Source organism: Pelmatolapia mariae, linkage group LG17 (assembly GCF_036321145.2).
Source record: "Pelmatolapia mariae isolate MD_Pm_ZW linkage group LG17, Pm_UMD_F_2, whole genome shotgun sequence".
Taxonomy (NCBI): domain Eukaryota; kingdom Metazoa; phylum Chordata; class Actinopteri; order Cichliformes; family Cichlidae; genus Pelmatolapia; species Pelmatolapia mariae.
The window spans coordinates 16,837,478-16,855,992 of NC_086242.1; the positions used below are offsets into that span (position 1 = coordinate 16,837,478).

At 38.9% G+C, this 18,515-nt stretch overlaps 1 protein-coding gene across 2 annotated transcripts; it reads left to right on the plus strand.

Moving 5' to 3' along the window:
* Window positions 1-673: 673 nt before the first annotated feature.
* syt10 (synaptotagmin X) lies at window positions 674-17,016 on the plus strand. 2 transcript variants are annotated; one of them, XM_063460229.1, is made up of 7 exons: window positions 674-982; window positions 1,672-2,065; window positions 6,219-6,777; window positions 9,543-9,663; window positions 10,899-11,070; window positions 11,236-11,365; window positions 13,921-17,016. In XM_063460229.1, exons 1-7 carry the CDS (start codon window positions 781-783, stop codon window positions 13,990-13,992), a joined length of 1,650 nt encoding a protein of 549 aa, XP_063316299.1. In that variant the 5' UTR covers window positions 674-780; the 3' UTR covers window positions 13,993-17,016. The 2 variants fall into 2 exon arrangements, with proteins under 2 accessions (XP_063316299.1, XP_063316301.1); XM_063460231.1 differs by having other exon boundaries at window positions 674-967.
* The last annotated feature ends 1,499 nt before the right edge of the window (window positions 17,017-18,515 follow it).

Sequence of the window (18,515 nt, forward strand, 5' to 3'; positions counted from 1 at the left end):
GTTCATAGAAAAAAAACTACAAGCTGTGAGCAATCACAGTGCAAGTCTCAAGTGTACTAGAAGTAATACTGATTAGAATGATTTTATAAGAAATTTAGGTTTTGAAATTGGACAATTAGTCAGTAGTTTAAAAAACCCATCACAGGTCAAGTGATTCTCAGTAAATTGGAATAACAATAAGAACGCAAACTGGCTTTGGTGACGCACACTTTCAAAAAATATGAATTTGATGACTGACTGGAAAAACTTTTCTGACCTTCTAATCTGTGCAAATATTCATATAACATTCATATAACAAACATTCATATAACAAAACACACATTTTCTGTAGGTATGGGGCAGCTTGTATGTAAGCCTTTTTTTCTAGCTCTGTGATGCTTTTTGCAAAGTGTTACTTTTCTTTGGCTTTGACTTAAATCTGCTGCATCTTTATAACCACAGACCAAGGGCCACAGGGGACCGGGAAGCCAACATGCGTTGGCCGAAAGGCGGGGACATAGCGAGGTCGTCTGTCCCTCATGGAGAACACTCCAGTCATTACTCGAAAAAGTAATCCCGTTACAAACCCCGACCAACAGGACTGAGTATCAAACCAAAGCGCATCGCTATTGGACGCAGTGAGGGTTGGACTCGAGCACTCCGCTTGCTGTTATTCAAACGCAGGGAGCGCGTGCGGCCAGTCGCTCCTCGTTGCGCGCTGGATATGGATCAGGACTCTGCGCGCTTCCCCACTGTCTCCCGCGGACAGGCTGCACTCTGCGGCGCATAAAAGGTGTCCAAATGAACCGCCGCCCTCCCGGCTCCTCCGGCGTGCAATGGCTTAACAGGAGAGACATGAATGTCCGCACGGATGACAGCGTCACTCTGTGCCAAAGGGCTCTCCAAATCGTTACGGAACTTTGTCTCGCGGGACACGTAGACCGGGAGAAATGTTCGGATATATTCCCCCTTGAGAGCAACATACCAGGTAAAGGACACGCAGGTAAATAGAATAAAGTCATTATTTTATTCTCCCCTTAATTAATCACTTCTTTCTCTAAAGTCATGGCGCCCAGTACTTGCAGAGTTTCGAGGGGGAATGGATGAACTAAACACCCACAAGTTAAAAGTTTATTAGTCCACTATTATCCTTATTTTTACTGCGTTTTTTTAAAAACGAAAATTGTTCTGAAAGTGTCTACCTGTTACGCATCTCAGTCCACACTGACTGAAACAGCAACAGGTGGGAAACAGACCGAGAGGACGAAATGATTCTCCTCCCTTCAGCTATGTTTCCTTTGTAAATTTGCAGTCTGTGAAATTTCACTCTAGTGCCAGCTTGATTGAAAAGCTGAATTTTTAAGCTGAATTAAGCTTCCTTGCATACTCTTGCACAGCGGGTGCAAACTTTGCTTTTAAATAGAAGCCAGAAGGGGAGATGTGAGTGCCAGATGTTTTTCTTTTCGTGCTGTTTTCCTGATGCTGTGTCTCCTCACTAAACTGTGGTTTTATGACCTTTATATGATCTTTCTATATCAAACAGGTGCATTTGCTGCCCCCTCTTTCTTACAGCTTGCTTTCTCTCCCTTTTTCTCCTTCTCCCTTGCATGTTTGTTGGTCATATTTTGTCCTTTGCCTGCATCTCTCCTCCTTTCTACGTGTCACCTGTCTTTGTCCTTTGGTTGTATGTAGACATCTCTATTAGTCTCCTTGCTGTGGTCGTGGGTTTCTGTGGCCTCGCCCTGTTGGTAGTCTCTCTCTTTGTCTTTTGGAAGCTGTGTTGGCCCATCTGGAGAAGCAAGGCTCTGTCAGCCCACGCTGAAAATGTGCTCCGTGGGGGTTTCCCTGAGGCACCCCCACCCAACTCCCCGCCGGTTACTGAGTTTAAAGTGGCGGAGGTGGAAAAGAAGCAGCCGCCTGAAGTGAAGGTGAATGGACGGAGCTCTGTTAAGCTACTGGAGGCAGCCATGAAGATCAGCCAAACGTCTCCAGACATCCCTGCCGAGGTCCAGACAGCTCTGAGGGAGAAGCTCAGCCAGCAGGCTAAAATCCAGAGGCAGACCACTGAGCCAACCTCCTCCTCCAGGTACTGTCACATGAACCAGTCCCTCCCTAGTCTGCTTCTGCACTCAGGCCACTTGTGCTTACAACTAAGTGTAACATATTAAAGATCTTTTTTGTTTTGTCCATCTCCCCACCCATGTTACAAGAAACACATTTAAAAAAACAAAAACTCACATAGAGCACAAACTGTCCTGACAGTTCGTGACAGGGCTGCTGGTGCTGTCCTCGAGGTAGTGTGGCACATGTCAGTGACTGGTTGGTGACCTTGAATAGCTGCTGCTGCTGTTGTACATCACAAAAATGAGATTCTGCCACATTTCTGACACATCTCCTTGCTGCACTTTGAACCCTATAATCACTTGTACATGTGAGTCAAGCTGCTCTGGTAAAGACCTCAGTCATTAAACAATCAGCTCTTTCTTCTCTTTGTTTTCCAGTACTGTGTTTAAACTAGAAGGTCCATAATTAGCATGGCTGTGGGGTGGGAGCTGTCATGGTGGAAGGTTGGGTTTTTGTCAGACGCACCAGGCAGCTGTGCTCAGTTTCTCAGAGGAAGCTGGTATTGACATGCACTTTGATTTGTTGTTAGGGCTTGTTAATTAAATGATATTGTGGCGTAAGCCTCCATGAATTATACACCCACCAGTTATGCAGACAGGACAGGTTAAAGATTACAACACCTACCTTCTCAATTCCTCCACCTACTTTTTTGACAGCAAAAGACAAAAGAAGCAAATCACTCGCAGCCTTAAGCAAAAATAATGTTTTAGAATTAATTGTTGCTTAAAAGAAAAGCTTAGCAGCATATAGCTTAATGAAGTTATAACACCAAAAAAAAAAATAGTAGATATAGTCTTGGAAAACCAGGAAATCCAACTGCTGACATCTGCAAACAGGTTTATGGAAACCCAACAGTCCAAAACTGGGATTTTATTTCAGTGTCACAAAGAATGAAACAAATCCTCAGAGCTGAAAAGCTGGAACCAAAAAATAGAAAACAATTTGACATTTGAAACAATGACTAATTATTAAAATTATTCTAAGAATTTATGACTAACTTGGTTCAGCATCCACAATTAACATTTGCCAAGCACCAAAAGCATTTTCAGTTTGGAGATTCAGTCTTGGAAACCTACCCTTCACACTGGCAGGTAAATGTTTAAACTAAAAAAGTCACGTAATAGAAACTCTACAGAGTTTCCACCGTGTTTCGGTGACCTTTACAGACACACTTTTTTCTGTCCTTAGCTGTCGCTGTTAAAATTTGACATCCACATTATGCAAAGACCACCACCAACTCTTCCTCTGATTGACTCTGACCCTGACATTTATGTGTAACTGTGCATCTGTAACCAAGCCAAACAGTGGCAGATCACAGGTGAAACTTTGTCGAATAAGGGTGGAAATGCAAAACAGAGGGATGAAGTTTAAGTCAATCATATATGTTTAATTTTCAACTATATTCATTAGTAAAGACAATTTTTAAAAAGAATTTTTCATATTTTGCTTTGGCCTCTTTGTGTCAAGACAGCACACAGAGTTAAAAACTGACAAATTGCAATTCTTCAAATGGCCACTAGAGACCCGTTTCAAAAGCAAGTCAGTCCCCAAAATAACATGTTTGCACCCTGTTACAGAAATGTTTTTGTCACTGTAAATGCTTTATTCGCCCATAACTATACAGAGGGTCTTTTTTAATAAGTTTTTTTTAAGGCTTACACTTATGGGCGTGGCCACTTTGACAGTTGTATTAAAATCACAGGGCAACTCTGGGGTTCCTCTAACACTGCGCCGTGGCACATAGGTGTGCCGTGAGAAATGATCAGGTGTGCCGTGGAAGATTATCTGTTCCCAGCTGATTAGTACTCTAAGCGAGTAACAGGCAGAACAATTACATTCTCTTCCACTAGAGGGCGGTACAACTACCTGCTCTAATTAAATGGGTTACCAGCTGCCAGTAAAACAGAAGAAGACGCAGAAGAAATTACATAATAATCATGCTATGAGACAATGCAGCGGGTCATAGTAATAGATAAATATTTGAAAAGAAAAAGTCAATCTGATCTGGGTCCTGGAGAAAATACCGACCCAGATGAAGGCCCTGGCATGATTAGTGGTCAAAGAAAGAGAAAAAGGTATACTGGGGACAAACAGAGTCAATTCCACTATATTTGGTGTGCAGGGAAAAATGATCAATATGCTTTTTGTGACATTTTTGTTTGGTTGTTTTCTAATGTGAAATATGTGCTGTGGCTCCAAACGGTTGGGAAACACTGATCTAATTGACACTGGAGTCTGGTTCTAAAAGGGAGTCCAATACTGGTGGCTGCAGCTGATCATGATCTGCTAGATCTCATCCATGATGTCATAATGGATTATCCCACTAATCAAATGGCTGGCTGTGTGGCCAGCGAGGAAGTTTGTGCCTCAGTTTTCACAAGTGGAATTTTAGTATTTAATGGTACTTAATTAGCCAATAAGTGTACAGTTTATATGTAGCATGCTTAGAGTTAGCTGATAACCTAGCCGTCTACTTTTTATAAGTTCACTTCTGGCTTCAAAGAAACAAAATGATGGTAACCAAAATTCTAACTGACATCACAGTGTTTGGTTTCTAGACAACTAATGAGACACAAAATATAACTTTTATCTATTGTGTGGCAAACCATACACTGCAAAAGTCTGGAGTCCAAAGGTTGTTAAACTTTTTCAGGGTACTGTAGATGTTTGTAACTTTAGCAGTTAGGAAAACAGAGAAAGAGGAAGACAAAGGAAGATGTCAATAAGCCAATATGGATTGAGTGTGTGTTGGGGGATTCAAAGAGAGATAAAGGTTGATAATACACAAAAATCATAAAGGAGAAAACAAATCTTGCTAATCAATGTTCAGTTGGTAAATCAGGCACACTTTCCTTTTCCTTTGAGATTTGTGCTGGCGATGCCTCACCCTCTGTGCTGTTTACAATATTTCAGTGTAGTATTTAATCTTCAGCTGTGCTTCCTGTGCCACGGCTGTCAGGCTGCTGTGATTGTCTTACGGTCAGAAAGGAGGAGGGCCAGTTGCTAGGTGACAACATCGGCGAGTCAAACACAGACGTGGTTTTCTCAAAAGATGTCAACTTCACTGAAATTTGCAGCATTCAGGTAATTGGAATGAGGGCTCAAATCTGAGTGCTGGAGATGTGTTTTCATTTCCCCAAACCAACGCCTTTAGTGGCAAAAATCAATTTGTCAGTTTGATCACTGGTGATTTAATATCACCTGGTACCATGTGGATGATAAAACCAGCTATTTTCAGCTAGGGAGTTAGCTGGGATTTAAAATATGCAATATAGGGCACTGCTTTAGCTAGGCTGAGAGCGGCTGGCCTGGGTTCAAGTCTGACCTGCGGCCCTTTGCCACATGTCTTCCTCTCGCTCTGCCCCCGCTTTCCTGTCCTTTCCTCACTGTATCTGTCAAATAAAACTGGAAAAACTGATCAACTGTCTAAAACAAGCTCCCTTTAAGCAAACCTCTGATTGGCTGCCCCTCATAAATAAAACAAAATTTAAACTGCAGGTGGCTGGGGCTTCTGCTCCAGAGCAAGACCGGGTCACAGACTTGATATGAGCATCAAAAGATGCTAGCACACGAGTCATACATGGAACGCCATAACCAAGTCGCTTAACATCTGTGCCGAGTATGGCCTAGAAGTATCAAGGGCAGCGCCCCCTAGGATAGTTTGAAAATGGCCAAGCTAAGATCCTGTTGGACTTCCAGATACAAACAGACAAACTGGTCTGCTACCAACTAGACACAGTAACGGTTGACAAGCAGAGGAAGCAATATCAACACCAGGAACACAAGAAGCTTGAGAAATACCATGGGGATTTAAAAAAGACAAAACATATATATCTCTGGACAATATTTATAATATCGCCATTTTGGTTCCTAGTTAATTATGCACTATTGTGAGCATCTGGTGGTAGTTTATTAAATATTTAAAGGTGTCTACACTAGATATTGTTTTTAGACTTTTTCCTGAATAGTAATAATAACAATAAACAGCTTTTATTTGTGTGATATTTTGCAGCCCTGATAAACCTTTTGTTCCATAAAAAAGCTGCTCTTTCATGACGCCAAACACACGACAAATGAGACATTTACCTGATGCTCTGTGATGCTCTTTTCAACAGGCACAATTCATTCAGGCGCCACCTGCCTCGTCAGAAGAATGTCACCAGTGTTGACTTCACCATGGACACAGTGCCTCTCCGCCAGTCCTCTACTGTCAGCATTGGAAGAATAAAACCGGAACTCTACAAGCAGAAGTCTGTGGACTCAGAAGAGGCCAAAGAGCCCGTGGAGACTTGCGGAAAGCTAAGCTTCTCGCTTCGTTACGACTACGAGGAGCAGGCTTTGGTGGTGAGGATCCTGAAAGCTTTGGATCTGCCTGCCAAAGACTTCACAGGCACCTCTGACCCGTATGTGAAGATCTACCTGCTACCCGAGAGAAAGAAGAAGTTCCAGACTCGAGTTCATCGCAAGAATCTAAACCCCACATTTGACGAGACCTTTTGTTTCCCCGTAGTATATGATGAGCTTTGCAACCGCAAGCTGCATTTCAGCGTCTATGACTTTGACCGATTCACCAGCCACGATATGATTGGCGAGGTGGTGGTGGACAACCTCTTTGAACTCTCTGATCTTTCCAGGGAGGCGGTTGTTTGGAAGGATATTCATGCAGCAACCACAGTGAGTTGGTGTTCACACTAAGACACTGCCAAATCCTCGCATATGTGTATGTTGTTGCTATTTAAGAAATGTTGCACCAGGCCTCTGTGCTGTTACCGTGGTAGTAGTGAATGGGATTTTATACTGTTGTCAGAAATGTCTAATCAAGAAATATTATGGCAGGTGCAATGCATTGCATAATTCAAATGCTTTGGGAAATGGATTTCAACAGCCAAACACCCACACAGCATTTTCCAGAAAATGCTGGGTATTCTGCAGATGTAATTATAGAAACAGAGTAAAAATATCCAAGACCGCATTTATGCAATGACTAAAACTCTATAGGTAAACAAAAAGGGTTTGCAGGCTTTGCAGCATACTGCAGATAGCCTGTCCTCATATGAACTTTTTCTAAAAAATTTGTGGTTATTTAGCCCCCGAATGCATTTACTCCAGCATAACCACTTATCACAATTTGCTCAAGAGGCTGGGCTTTATTAATGAATGTGTTCCTGGTGAGAAACACTGAGCCTTTGCTTTCAGGTTCACTTTAATGTCTGTGGGCTAAATTAGCAGCAACAGAAGAACAATAAATCTAGTTTTGCATAAAGAATTATTTAACTGGCTATTCTCTCGCTTCCTTAATATATTATAATTTTTATATTGTTGCTTTCTAAAAGCACAGGCATTAAGGGCTGATAAAATTTGTTTACTTCAAACCACATTTGTTGCATCAATTTAATTTTACCCTTACCTATGAGAACTGCATGGAGACTGTGCAAGAGAAAACTGCAGTTGGGTGTGATTTCAGTGCTCATTACATTCAACTCCAGAGGAATGCTACACTATCATAGACTCATAAGACATCACTTTAAAATAAACGGACTAATGTAACTCTATAGACAACTTCATGTAGAGTTTGGTAATATAAATGGCATGGAGAAATTTTATATTTATATTTTTCCTCCTGTGCACATCACATCATAGTCACTTGGATTGTGGGATTCCTTTTTTATATTCCTATTTCTGTGTTGACACAACCAAAGGCAGCTTGGTAACTTTGGACCTGTACTAATCTTAAGGTATTTATCTGACAATTTTTATGGCACAAGTAGTATTTATAAACATTTGTGGTTATAAGGTATTGTCTAACTTCAACTCCCTTCCTATTGGTTTCTCTTAACCTTTCTGCAAGCACTTGCCAACTATTCTCCAACCGGTGCACAAACTGTGAAAAGTGCAGCTTACTGAAACCAAAACATATGGGAAAACATAGGTGAAATGTTTACTTTCACAATTTCACTTCAACTTGGAGAGTAGTTGCTGAGCGTTCGCAGATGAGTTTATCATGTAAACTATGGGCAGCTGCAACGGCTCGCTAACAACCAGAGCAATCTCAATGAGGTTTTGAGTGTAGCACCTTATACCTCTTTGTGATCAATTTTGGGGAACACACGTTTCCCCCTATTTCAAGATGGTTACAGACCAGTCTATAGGTCTGTGTGACAGAGGCTTACAATAGTTGAACATTTAAGCCAAACTCCAATGTTCATTCAATAGTAAGATGTAGCATACGGGATTTCACTGGCTATAAATGTGTAGCTGCAGAGAGTTGTCTAGATTACACAATTAACAACTATAATGTTAAATTTCGGCAGAAAAAACAGTCTACACTACTCTTTTTAGTAGTTATAGATAATGTCATTAACAATTACCAATGTAACCTAATTCATTGTGTAAACTATGACAGAATAAACAAACAAACTTAATTTTAAGAACCTCTACAAACTAACAATTAAATGAGACGCAAAATATGTTAAATATAATTCCTATATCATGTTCTTACATTTTGAAATCAAAACATATGCTACTGGTATTCGTTTTGCTAGCAAACAAATTGAGCCAACAACAAACTCAGCTACAATGAATCAAATAATATTGCATATACAATAGTGATTTAACATGCCAACAGGTCTATAAAGCTATCATGCCCATAATGATAAGATCATTTAGATGTTTAGCAGCTATACATTTTGCAGTCTTGATTATCTTAGTTTATGCTAGTATGCTAACATTTGCAAAATAAACTGTATTGTTTATTACCAACAACAGTTGACAGATTTGTGAATGACTTTCATTTCATTGATACTTGGTCATAAACCGAAGTTTCTGAATAATTGAAATATTGGCCTGATGATGGCACAAGTCTAATACAAAGAAGATGTTGTAATGTTGATCTTGTGTTCTCTCAAGTCATTGCAAAACATGATAGTTTAATGCCGTCTATCTGTTTAAAAAAGATAGATACTTTCCCATCAATTACCAATAAAAAAGTTAATTCTAACGATAAATATAGTGACATATCACACTATGTATGATTTAACCTCTCCTGGCTATGATTGCCTGTATTACAATTTTTGACCAACCACCAAAGTATTGTTCAGATGGTTTTCTTAGGACTGTTACTAAAGCCTGCAAACCATTCATTAGTACTGTTTACTACTAGATTAATGCTTTAAGGTTATTGGATGAAGAAACAGTAACAAATCTGAACAGTTAATTGTTAGTTACGTTTACCGCCATAAAGAATTGAAGGACTGAGATAAATGTCAAATAGCCTGCAGAGCCATGCTAATTAAACTCTCACTATCAGCTGAATGCATATGACCTCTTTTAAAAACTGACCTGTTTACTCCTTTGCTTTGGCATTTTGATTCACAGAATGTGGCAAATCATTTAAATTTGGTTCAATACATTCTGCTCTCTTTTCTTTTTATGCCCTCCAGGAGAGTATCGATTTGGGAGAGATCATGTACTCGTTGTGCTACCTCCCCACAGCAGGGAGAATGACCCTAACAGTCATCAAATGTAGAAACCTCAAAGCCATGGACATCACAGGCTCCTCAGGTAATCAAATAGCAAAATATTCTTCACATCAAAAGAAAAACTTAGGAATTAATTAAATATAGTTAAGCTGAGAGAGCAAAAAGAAATAGGGAAGATATATATCCTTTATTTTTCCAGGTAAAAGTCTCTTTTATAAAATATTCTGAGAACATAGGACACATTGGTTGTGGCTTTTAGAAATAGAGACACACACATAAGAAGAAACTAGCCCAAGCAGTGATTTATTTGCAAAAACCAATCCATGGGAAGGTCTGGGATATACAGAGACGGTCACTTAGCAGCAGCATACAGAAGAGAGTGATGTAAAAGTTTTCCAAGGTCTGTAATAAATGTAAAGTACAATGATAAATGGCATCCAGCCTCTAAGTATTGGCCAGGTGTGTTCATAATGAGAAGTTCCCCTGTAGGTCGCCTCACTTAGAGCACAATAAAAAATTTATTCCTGAAAAGAAACCTAATTTATTTATTTTTTATCTTGGACACAGGTTTTTCAATATAAAGTTTAAATGGCAAATTCTGATCTATAATGATACCTAAATACAAGTTTCAGCCCTTTGATTATTTATGAATAAAATGAACTTAGATTTGTCTGCATTTAATAATAATGGATTGGATTTATATAGCGCTTTTCAAGGCACCCAAAGCACTTTACAATGCCACTATTCATTCACTCTCACATTCACACACTGGTGGAGGCAAGCTACAGTTGTAGCCACAGCTGCCCTGGGGCAGACTGACAGAAGCGAGGCTGCCATATCGCGCCATCGGCCCCTCTGGCCATCACCAGTAGGCGGTAGGGTAAAGTGTCTTGCCCAAGGACACAACGACCAGGACAGAGAGCCCGGGGATCGAACCGGCGGCCTTCCGGTTACAGATGCGCTTCCCAACCCCCTGAGCCACAGTCGCCATTTAACAGCAACTTATGTAAAGTTAAATGATACTAAACATCATAAAAGGCAAACTGCTGAAATCTGAGGGTTTTTACAACTGAAAAACACAAACAACAGAAGATTGTATCATCTGCATAAAAATGGGAGGAGGCATTTGATAAATCATTGACAGAGAAGAGCAGTGGGCCCAATATGGAGCCCTGAGGAGCACCGAGGGATACCAGGAGAAAAACCAGAAAGGCAAAAACAATGCATAAGAAACTGAAACATAAAGAGGCTAATGAAGTTTAATGTCAGAAGCAGTAAAAGCTTTTGACACAATTATTTAATATATTTGTCTCTCAGATCCATATGTGAAGGTCTACTTGATGTGTGATGGACGGAGGTTAAAGAAACGAAAAACAACAATTAAGAAAAGCACACTTAATCCGGTGTACAACGAGGCTATCATCTTCGATATTCCCCCGGAGAATGTGGAACAAGTCAGTCTGTCCATTATGGTCATGGATTATGATCGGTGAGTTAAATACTCACTACATACTGTTTATGTTCACATGCTTACATTAACTCGATAAAGTGAGCAGAGTAGAAGTAGCTCAAAGCATATTTTTAATTTAGTCGTGATCCAAAGCACAACTGGAGATCCAAACATGCGTCAATGTGTGTGTTTTATGACTACCAGTGTTGGACACAATGAGGTGATTGGCGTGTGTCGTACGGGGCCAGATGCTGAAGGGCTCGGACGAGATCACTGGAATGAAATGTTGGCTTATCCACGGAAGCCCATCACGCACTGGCATGCTCTAGGAGAGGTACAAGCATTTTCTTTTCCTTACTAGGCTTACAGAGCCCGTTTAAAACTTCTGAATGTGAGACTGAACTGTATAGGTGTTATGGTTTGCAAAGCAAAGAAACCACACTGTAGACTGTCACATTTTCTAAATGTCAATCTATTCCATCTCTACGGGGATCACATTATTTATGTCTTTTTATTTTTATTTTATATTAGTTCAATTGAATCTTTCCAACATTGTGAAACTATAAAATCATCTGGAATGTGTAATTGTTGCTTCCCAATTTAGGGTTTACTTTTCTGATTAATTTCCAAAGTTTTAGGGAGCCTAGACGCAGCTGCAATGTTAATGAGCAGCTGTTTTCTCTTAAATTACTAATACTGCAGATTGAAAGTGCCCTCTTTGATATCTGCAAGGAAATAGGGTTCTTATTGCATGGGGATATATGCATCCAGGGAAAAAGGGATTGTAAACAAATACATTTTGTCTTAAAATAAGTCTTCTGTCTGTAAAAACAAAAAACAAACAAACAAACAAACAAACAAACAAACAAACAAACAAACAAACAAGAAAACATAAAGAACAACCTTGAAGGGATTTTGAAAAGTTTAGCTATTTTTCCCAAAATCTCATTGAGACGCTTAACATTTATTTCTTTGCAATACTAAGACACCAAATTTGTTTTCTAAGGGAAAACAGATGGCTTCACTTCACGAAAGCTGGTCTCCAAACCATTGTTACTTACATGTTGCATGTGTGCATTTAAGTCATGCAGCAAAAAGCACATGTAGTCCTTTTAATGGGGCCTGTTTTTCAGATAAGGAGTAGCTAATCCTGTACTCATAGAGAAGTTGTCAGTTTTATAGACTAGAAGGCTTTTTTTTCCTTTTTACAGAGGACAGCTATTTCACTACAGCTAATGTAAATTAATATTTTACATGTTATCAATTCTTTCCCTCTTTTGTCACACCCACTCCCCACCTGGAGAATAGGAAAACACAGGTGATTACCTATTTTCAGTGGTAAACCTACATTATGATTTGGTGAAAGCTGTGATCATAGGCAAAATATATGCATTATCTATAAAGGACCTTTCTACAGGTGGTAGTTTACACAAGCAACAAAGCAAGCAGATTTTACAATCAAGAAAATAAGAAAACTAAAGGTTAAGTACTTAAAAAATGAAATAACCATTTAAACAGAGAAATACAAGTGGATTAATAAAATTTTGTAACTTCAGGAAAGGCTCTTAAATAATAGAGGAAGGTATTTAAAAGAGGTCACTGACTCAACTGACCTGATTTTCTCAGGCAGCTTGTTCCATGGCCCCAAGACTCTTACTGCGAAAGCTCTGTCACCTCGAGTTTTCGGCTTCGCCTCAGGAACACAGCCCTCTGCCCCAGGATCTGAGGTGCAAGATCATATGTGACAAAAAGGTCACACATATATCTCTTGAGGTATATATATATATATATAAAAACATACTGAAGGTTAAAACAGGTGTGATGTGGTCACTTCTCTAGGTTCTTGTTAAAACGTCTGGTAGCTGGGCTTTGGACAGTCTGATAAATTGATTTTTTTTGTTGAAGCAGGGAAGAGGCTGTTGAAATGTTGAAATAGTCGAGGTCTGAGGAGTCATGAGTTGTGGGAAAGCTTGAAAGGATCATGTGTCAGAAGCAAAAAATGGATACAAAAGACTGATGTACAGTGGAGTCTATAAATATTTGGAAGGTGAAAGAGTTTTTGTATTTCCTCTGTACGCCAACTATTAAAGTGCAGGCTTCCAGCTTTAATTTTAGGGGTTTAAGAAAAGCATTGCATTAATTACAGAAATACAAAGTGTGCCATTTTCAGAGGCTAAGAAATAAATTAGAATTATTTCCATGGTTTGGAAAAGCTACAACCAACACCTAACTAAGTCAAGAACATTGTAAAGGATGTCATGATCAAAGTCTACAGTCGAGAGAATCCTTCATAAATGAAAATACTGAGAGTTTGTGACAAGATCAAAATCATTAGTTACACTCACGATGACGGTCAAGGAACGATCCTTACATTTAAAATAATTTTTTTTACTTGCCAGATTCATTTTGAGCTTTAAATTAGGAATTATGTATAAAAAAGGCTTTAAATCCTTTATACTTTATGTAAAATTTTTGGAAAACCCCTTCAGGTTAAGCTGGAAGTCTGAATATCTTGTCAGCATTTCAGTCCATTTAGAGGAAAAATTATAAAAAATATATTCATTGTACAAATTCTTATGGACTTCACTGTAGCCATTGAGCACCCAGTATTTTCTTTAGTAATTGCATCTTGAATGATCATATCACAATCAAGTAGCATATGTGACTAAATTTATTCTTTACATTTCTATTTAATTTGGGATATAATCCGACATACCCTATATGTAACAAGACAAGGGAAATGATATACACTGCTTAAGGTCCAGTTGCTCCAAAATAGATTTGCCTATGATCACAGTGTATTTGTAGGATTAGAGAAAATACCTGCTTACCAGAGAAAGACTGGATAGCTCTTTAATGTTACTTGTTTTGTGATGCTTTACCTTTCAGTGGCCTGGAAGAGCAGCAAGCTTTGAGAGTCAAGGTTCATGTCCTTCACCCAAACCTCCACATACACCCTGATGATCACAGGTGGAGTGCCAGCATCACCTCTGTAAGAAACCAGATGTTTGTTTGCCGACAAGCTATGTTGCCTATCACCCTTTTGAGCAGATTGAATTCATGTTTCTATGTTTGTACTGAAACTGTATTTATTCATTTGAATGCAAGTTCTTCAAGTGCTCTACAGAGATGGCTATGCACAGCACTCACAGTCATTCAAAGTTTGTTTTTTGTACGTGTGATTTGGAAACGTATTTGACTAACATTTACACAGACCACATGAATGGTAGGCCTCACTGCAAGAAGTTGTGGTGGTTAACTTGCAGCGTTATCAGTTTTTTCAGTATCAGAGCAACATTTTTCCAGCCCTCAAGCTCTTTAGTGCGTTACCATTTTAGTTTGAAATGGCACAAAGTTTAAGGGCTATGCTGCTCAGTACCACAAAAATATTTACTTGATGAAAAACACTTGATTAATCAAGCGAGTCATGCTCTAGGTTTTATTGGGGAATGCAGGTAACTGAGCCTCTACAAGGGCTGAGAAATCTCAGTAAATATATCAGTCACAGCTGTCACAGATGTGTAAAACAGAATAGCCATCACTCTGCAGGACTCTCATATTTGGAGAAACAGTAGCTGGTTCATGTAGCATATGTACAGAAAGATCAAATTAAAGTGTGTCTAAATGAACTTCAGACTAAATTGGTTTCTTAAAATTTGGCCACAATGAAATGACAAATTCAGGTTTATTTTTGTACACACAGAACAACCTTATTTCGTAACTGCAAACACAAGCAGCAGTATTATTTAGAAACAATTAAACTTACCCTCTAATGAGTCTAGTAACACTGATATTGAAACTCCCATGCTCATTATTGTAGGGTGTTCACTTCAGAATGCATGGAGATGACTGTTGTCGTGGACTGTGAGATTTGGCAGTTCGTTCCCACTTGAATGTTCATTTTCATGCAACCACAGGCAGGTTTTGTAACCACATCTGTTAGTCCTCTTTGTAAACACATTTTGATGTACAGCATTAAAAATAAAGCAGCTGTTCTTTTTAAACATACATAATGAAGCATAGTGAACAGAATAAAAAAGTAGTGACATCTTAGGTTTCTTATATTAACAGTAATAATTTGGCAAATTAACCTATACTGGAGTACAAGAATAATGCCACATCGTCTGCATATATCATTAATTTATAAGGTTGCTAAATTTTTCTTTGGGAGACGGTGCTTTAGCTGCAATCTTTTAGCATTTGATTGCAGCTTTTAGGATCCCTGCATTATGCTGACATTTTAAGTCGAGTCAGTGGGAAACATTAAAGAGTTAGTATTTTAAATACTCAGATAGCTAGCATAGTTAATAAGCTAGCTGCAGCCGCTAATAGTATAAAAGATCGACATAGCTGCTGTGACTGGTTAGGAAAGTCCTGCTGTGACGCCTCGAGGTTCACAGTATATGGTGTTACACAGTCACTGAGATTGCCGTTGCATTAGCCAAGGAGCATACCCTGGTTAGCCTGCCTTTTTAATTAATAATTTACCAAACTATAATTTACCAAATGAACTTCATGTTTTATTCACTAAAGCTTGAAACTAGTTACTGGTCAATCAGTTGAGAAGGGCTCAGCTTAAAGCCACTACTGCTCATCAAAAGAAAAGACTAGATACATTTTGGCCATGTCCATGTTTGGGTCGGACCAAGGACACACGAGGTGATGTTTCCCTCCCGACCCCAATCTGGGTAAGTGTCAGAGGATGGATATGAAACCTGAAAAATAGTTCTGAGACTTAGAATAACCATAAATTACAAATACAATTCTAAATTCCATTTGTGGGTCAGATTGTTTGGTTAAGGTCATTCTAAAGTCAAAAAGTGTTTATTGAAGTCAAAGTCTTTTTGCAACCAGATTACCTACCCCTGCTGAAACAATTTTAAAACAATGCATGTTTAAAGCTGCACCAGCTGAACTTATCAGAGAAACGAGGCCACTGTGGAGCTGCCTTGGCCTTACTTCTACATTCATGGTTTATACTGTGTACGGCTCCAGCTGATAAAGTCTGCAGCTGTGTCTGCAGGTGGCAGCTGTGTTTCAGGTGAATAAGAAAAAAGAAAATCTTGTAAATTTAAATGGCTTGACAGGCATAATAGTCAGCAAGGAGTAGGTGTTATTGGACAGTTAATTTAATTTTAAAAAGCACAGAAGATTAATACAAACAGTGGCTGACACACACACACACACACACACACACACACACACACACACACACACACACACACACACACACACACACACACACACACACACTCAAATATTTGCATATATTATGAATATTTTTACAATATTTTATATTTTTAAGCCACATGAAATAAAAAGTCAGTATGACTAACACAGAACATCATCTCAGATTTTCCTGTGAGTAATAACTAATAAGAACCCAACATAGCAAATAGAAAAAGGCTATGTACTGTTATCTTACTTGCAAATGCAGTTAATGATGCTCTTTTCCCCTTGCTCTGTCCTCAGTATTAAAAAAAAAGAATATTTTTACTTGTAGCATGCCTCTCGCCACTACAAAAAAAATTAGCACTTATCGGGGGAAATGCAAATATGTCAGCGTATTTCAGATTAAAAAGCTTGTGTTTACAGTTGTATATATCTATACTTGTCAATGGCACTTTTGTTTGTATATACTGAAAAGTGAATTCTAAAAAGCTGTCGTAAACTTATGGAAATAGAGACATCACAATGTATTTCTATTGTTTGGTGATACTTTGAAGCGCTCCGACCTGTAAACGAGTGCAATTTCGACACGTTCTGTAATAGTTGTGAACAATTAGTCAAACTGGAGACCCAGTGAAGCCAATTCTACCTTACCGAGTTATTCCATGTTTAGGAGTTTAGAGCTTTGAGCTGTAATTGTTTGAGTATATATGGACGGAGAACAACTTCGACCACTGTCATGATGTGTACAGTTTGTGATAACTTTTGTAACAATTTAAAGTAAATATTTGGGATATAATTTATTGTATCTGTTTCATATGTATTTTAAACACATAAATAAAACAATATCAGTAAATAACAGTATGTCTCACTCTGTCTGGGCAGGAATTATATTAGTCTTCTAATGGCTAAAGAAATCAAAAGTTTATAAAGGTGTCTAAAGTAAAAGGGGGCCATCAAAAAGTTTAAAGGTTAAAAACCATACTTGATTTAAATTTGGAAAATCCCGATGTGCACTGTGCTCCGTGAAGTACCATTCTGACTAGAATGGAGGAGTGAGACTATGACATGGTGCAGATCTAATCTTTAAGTAACCAGAACGTGTTACAGAGAGGCATGCATATGTAGCAAAAGTACTGGAGAGATGCACAAGGAAACAACCTTGAAGGGGATAGTGACCAAAGTGAAATCAGGTAGGTTTCTTTTTTATAATCATAGTTTTTTGTGTGTGTGAGAAAAGAAAGTTTTAAGAGGACTTTTTAAGGTCCTGTGGAAAAATGAAGTACAGCCTTCTATAAAAGCAGCAATTCTAGTTATTTGATGGTCTGGAGCATTCAGGTGTGTGTTAATACAATTCTAAGGATGAAAGACCTCAGTGAGGATCTTAGCGAAGCAGCTGTTAATGGCCATCAGTCCATGAAGGGTTATAATTTCCAAACAATTTCAGGTCCATCATTTTACAGCGAAAAAGATTATTCACAAGTGGAAAACGTTCAAGACAGCTCCCAATTTTCCCAAGAGTGCACATCCCAGCAAATTCACACCAAGGTCAGGCCATGCAGTGCTCAGAGAAATTGCAAAACTCCGAAGAGCTACGTTTCAGACCCTAGAGTCCATAGTTAGCATGTTAAACGTTACGTTTAACCTTAGCATGGCTTAGGTTTGCAAAGCTGCATCTGAACAAACCACCAGACCTCTGGAGCAATATCCTTTGGACACACAAGACGAAAATGGTGATATCTGTAAATTAAACAAAGCACAGTACCTTATGTGGCAAAAAAAAAAAAAAAAAAAAAAAAAAAAATGGAGCATATCAGCACAAACTCTTTGTATTAACTGCCAGGCACAGTAGTGGAGGGGTAATGATTTGGGCTTGCTCTGGGTTTGTTTGTTCTGTAACCACAGGAGCTAGGCACCTCGCAGTCATGGAGCAGACCACGGACTCCAGTCAGATGTCGAGTCCTCTGTCCAGCAGCTAAAGCTTAGCTGAATCTGGGCCATGCAACAGGACAATGAACCCAAACACAGCAGCAAATATACAACAGAATGTCTGAAAAAGAAAAGAATCAAGGTGTAGCAGTGACCCAGTCAAAGTCCAGAGCACAGCCCGATTGAAATGTTGTGGTCTAGACCCTAAGAGAGCTGTGCATAAATGAATTCCTGCAAACTGAAACAATACTGTAAAAAAGAGTTGGCAAAATTCCTTCCCAACAATGTGAGAACCTGACAGTCATACAGAGAAGAATTACTTAATAAAGTTGTTCTACAAGCTATTGCATAACAGGGTGTTGTTCTTCACTTTTTGTTTTTCACAA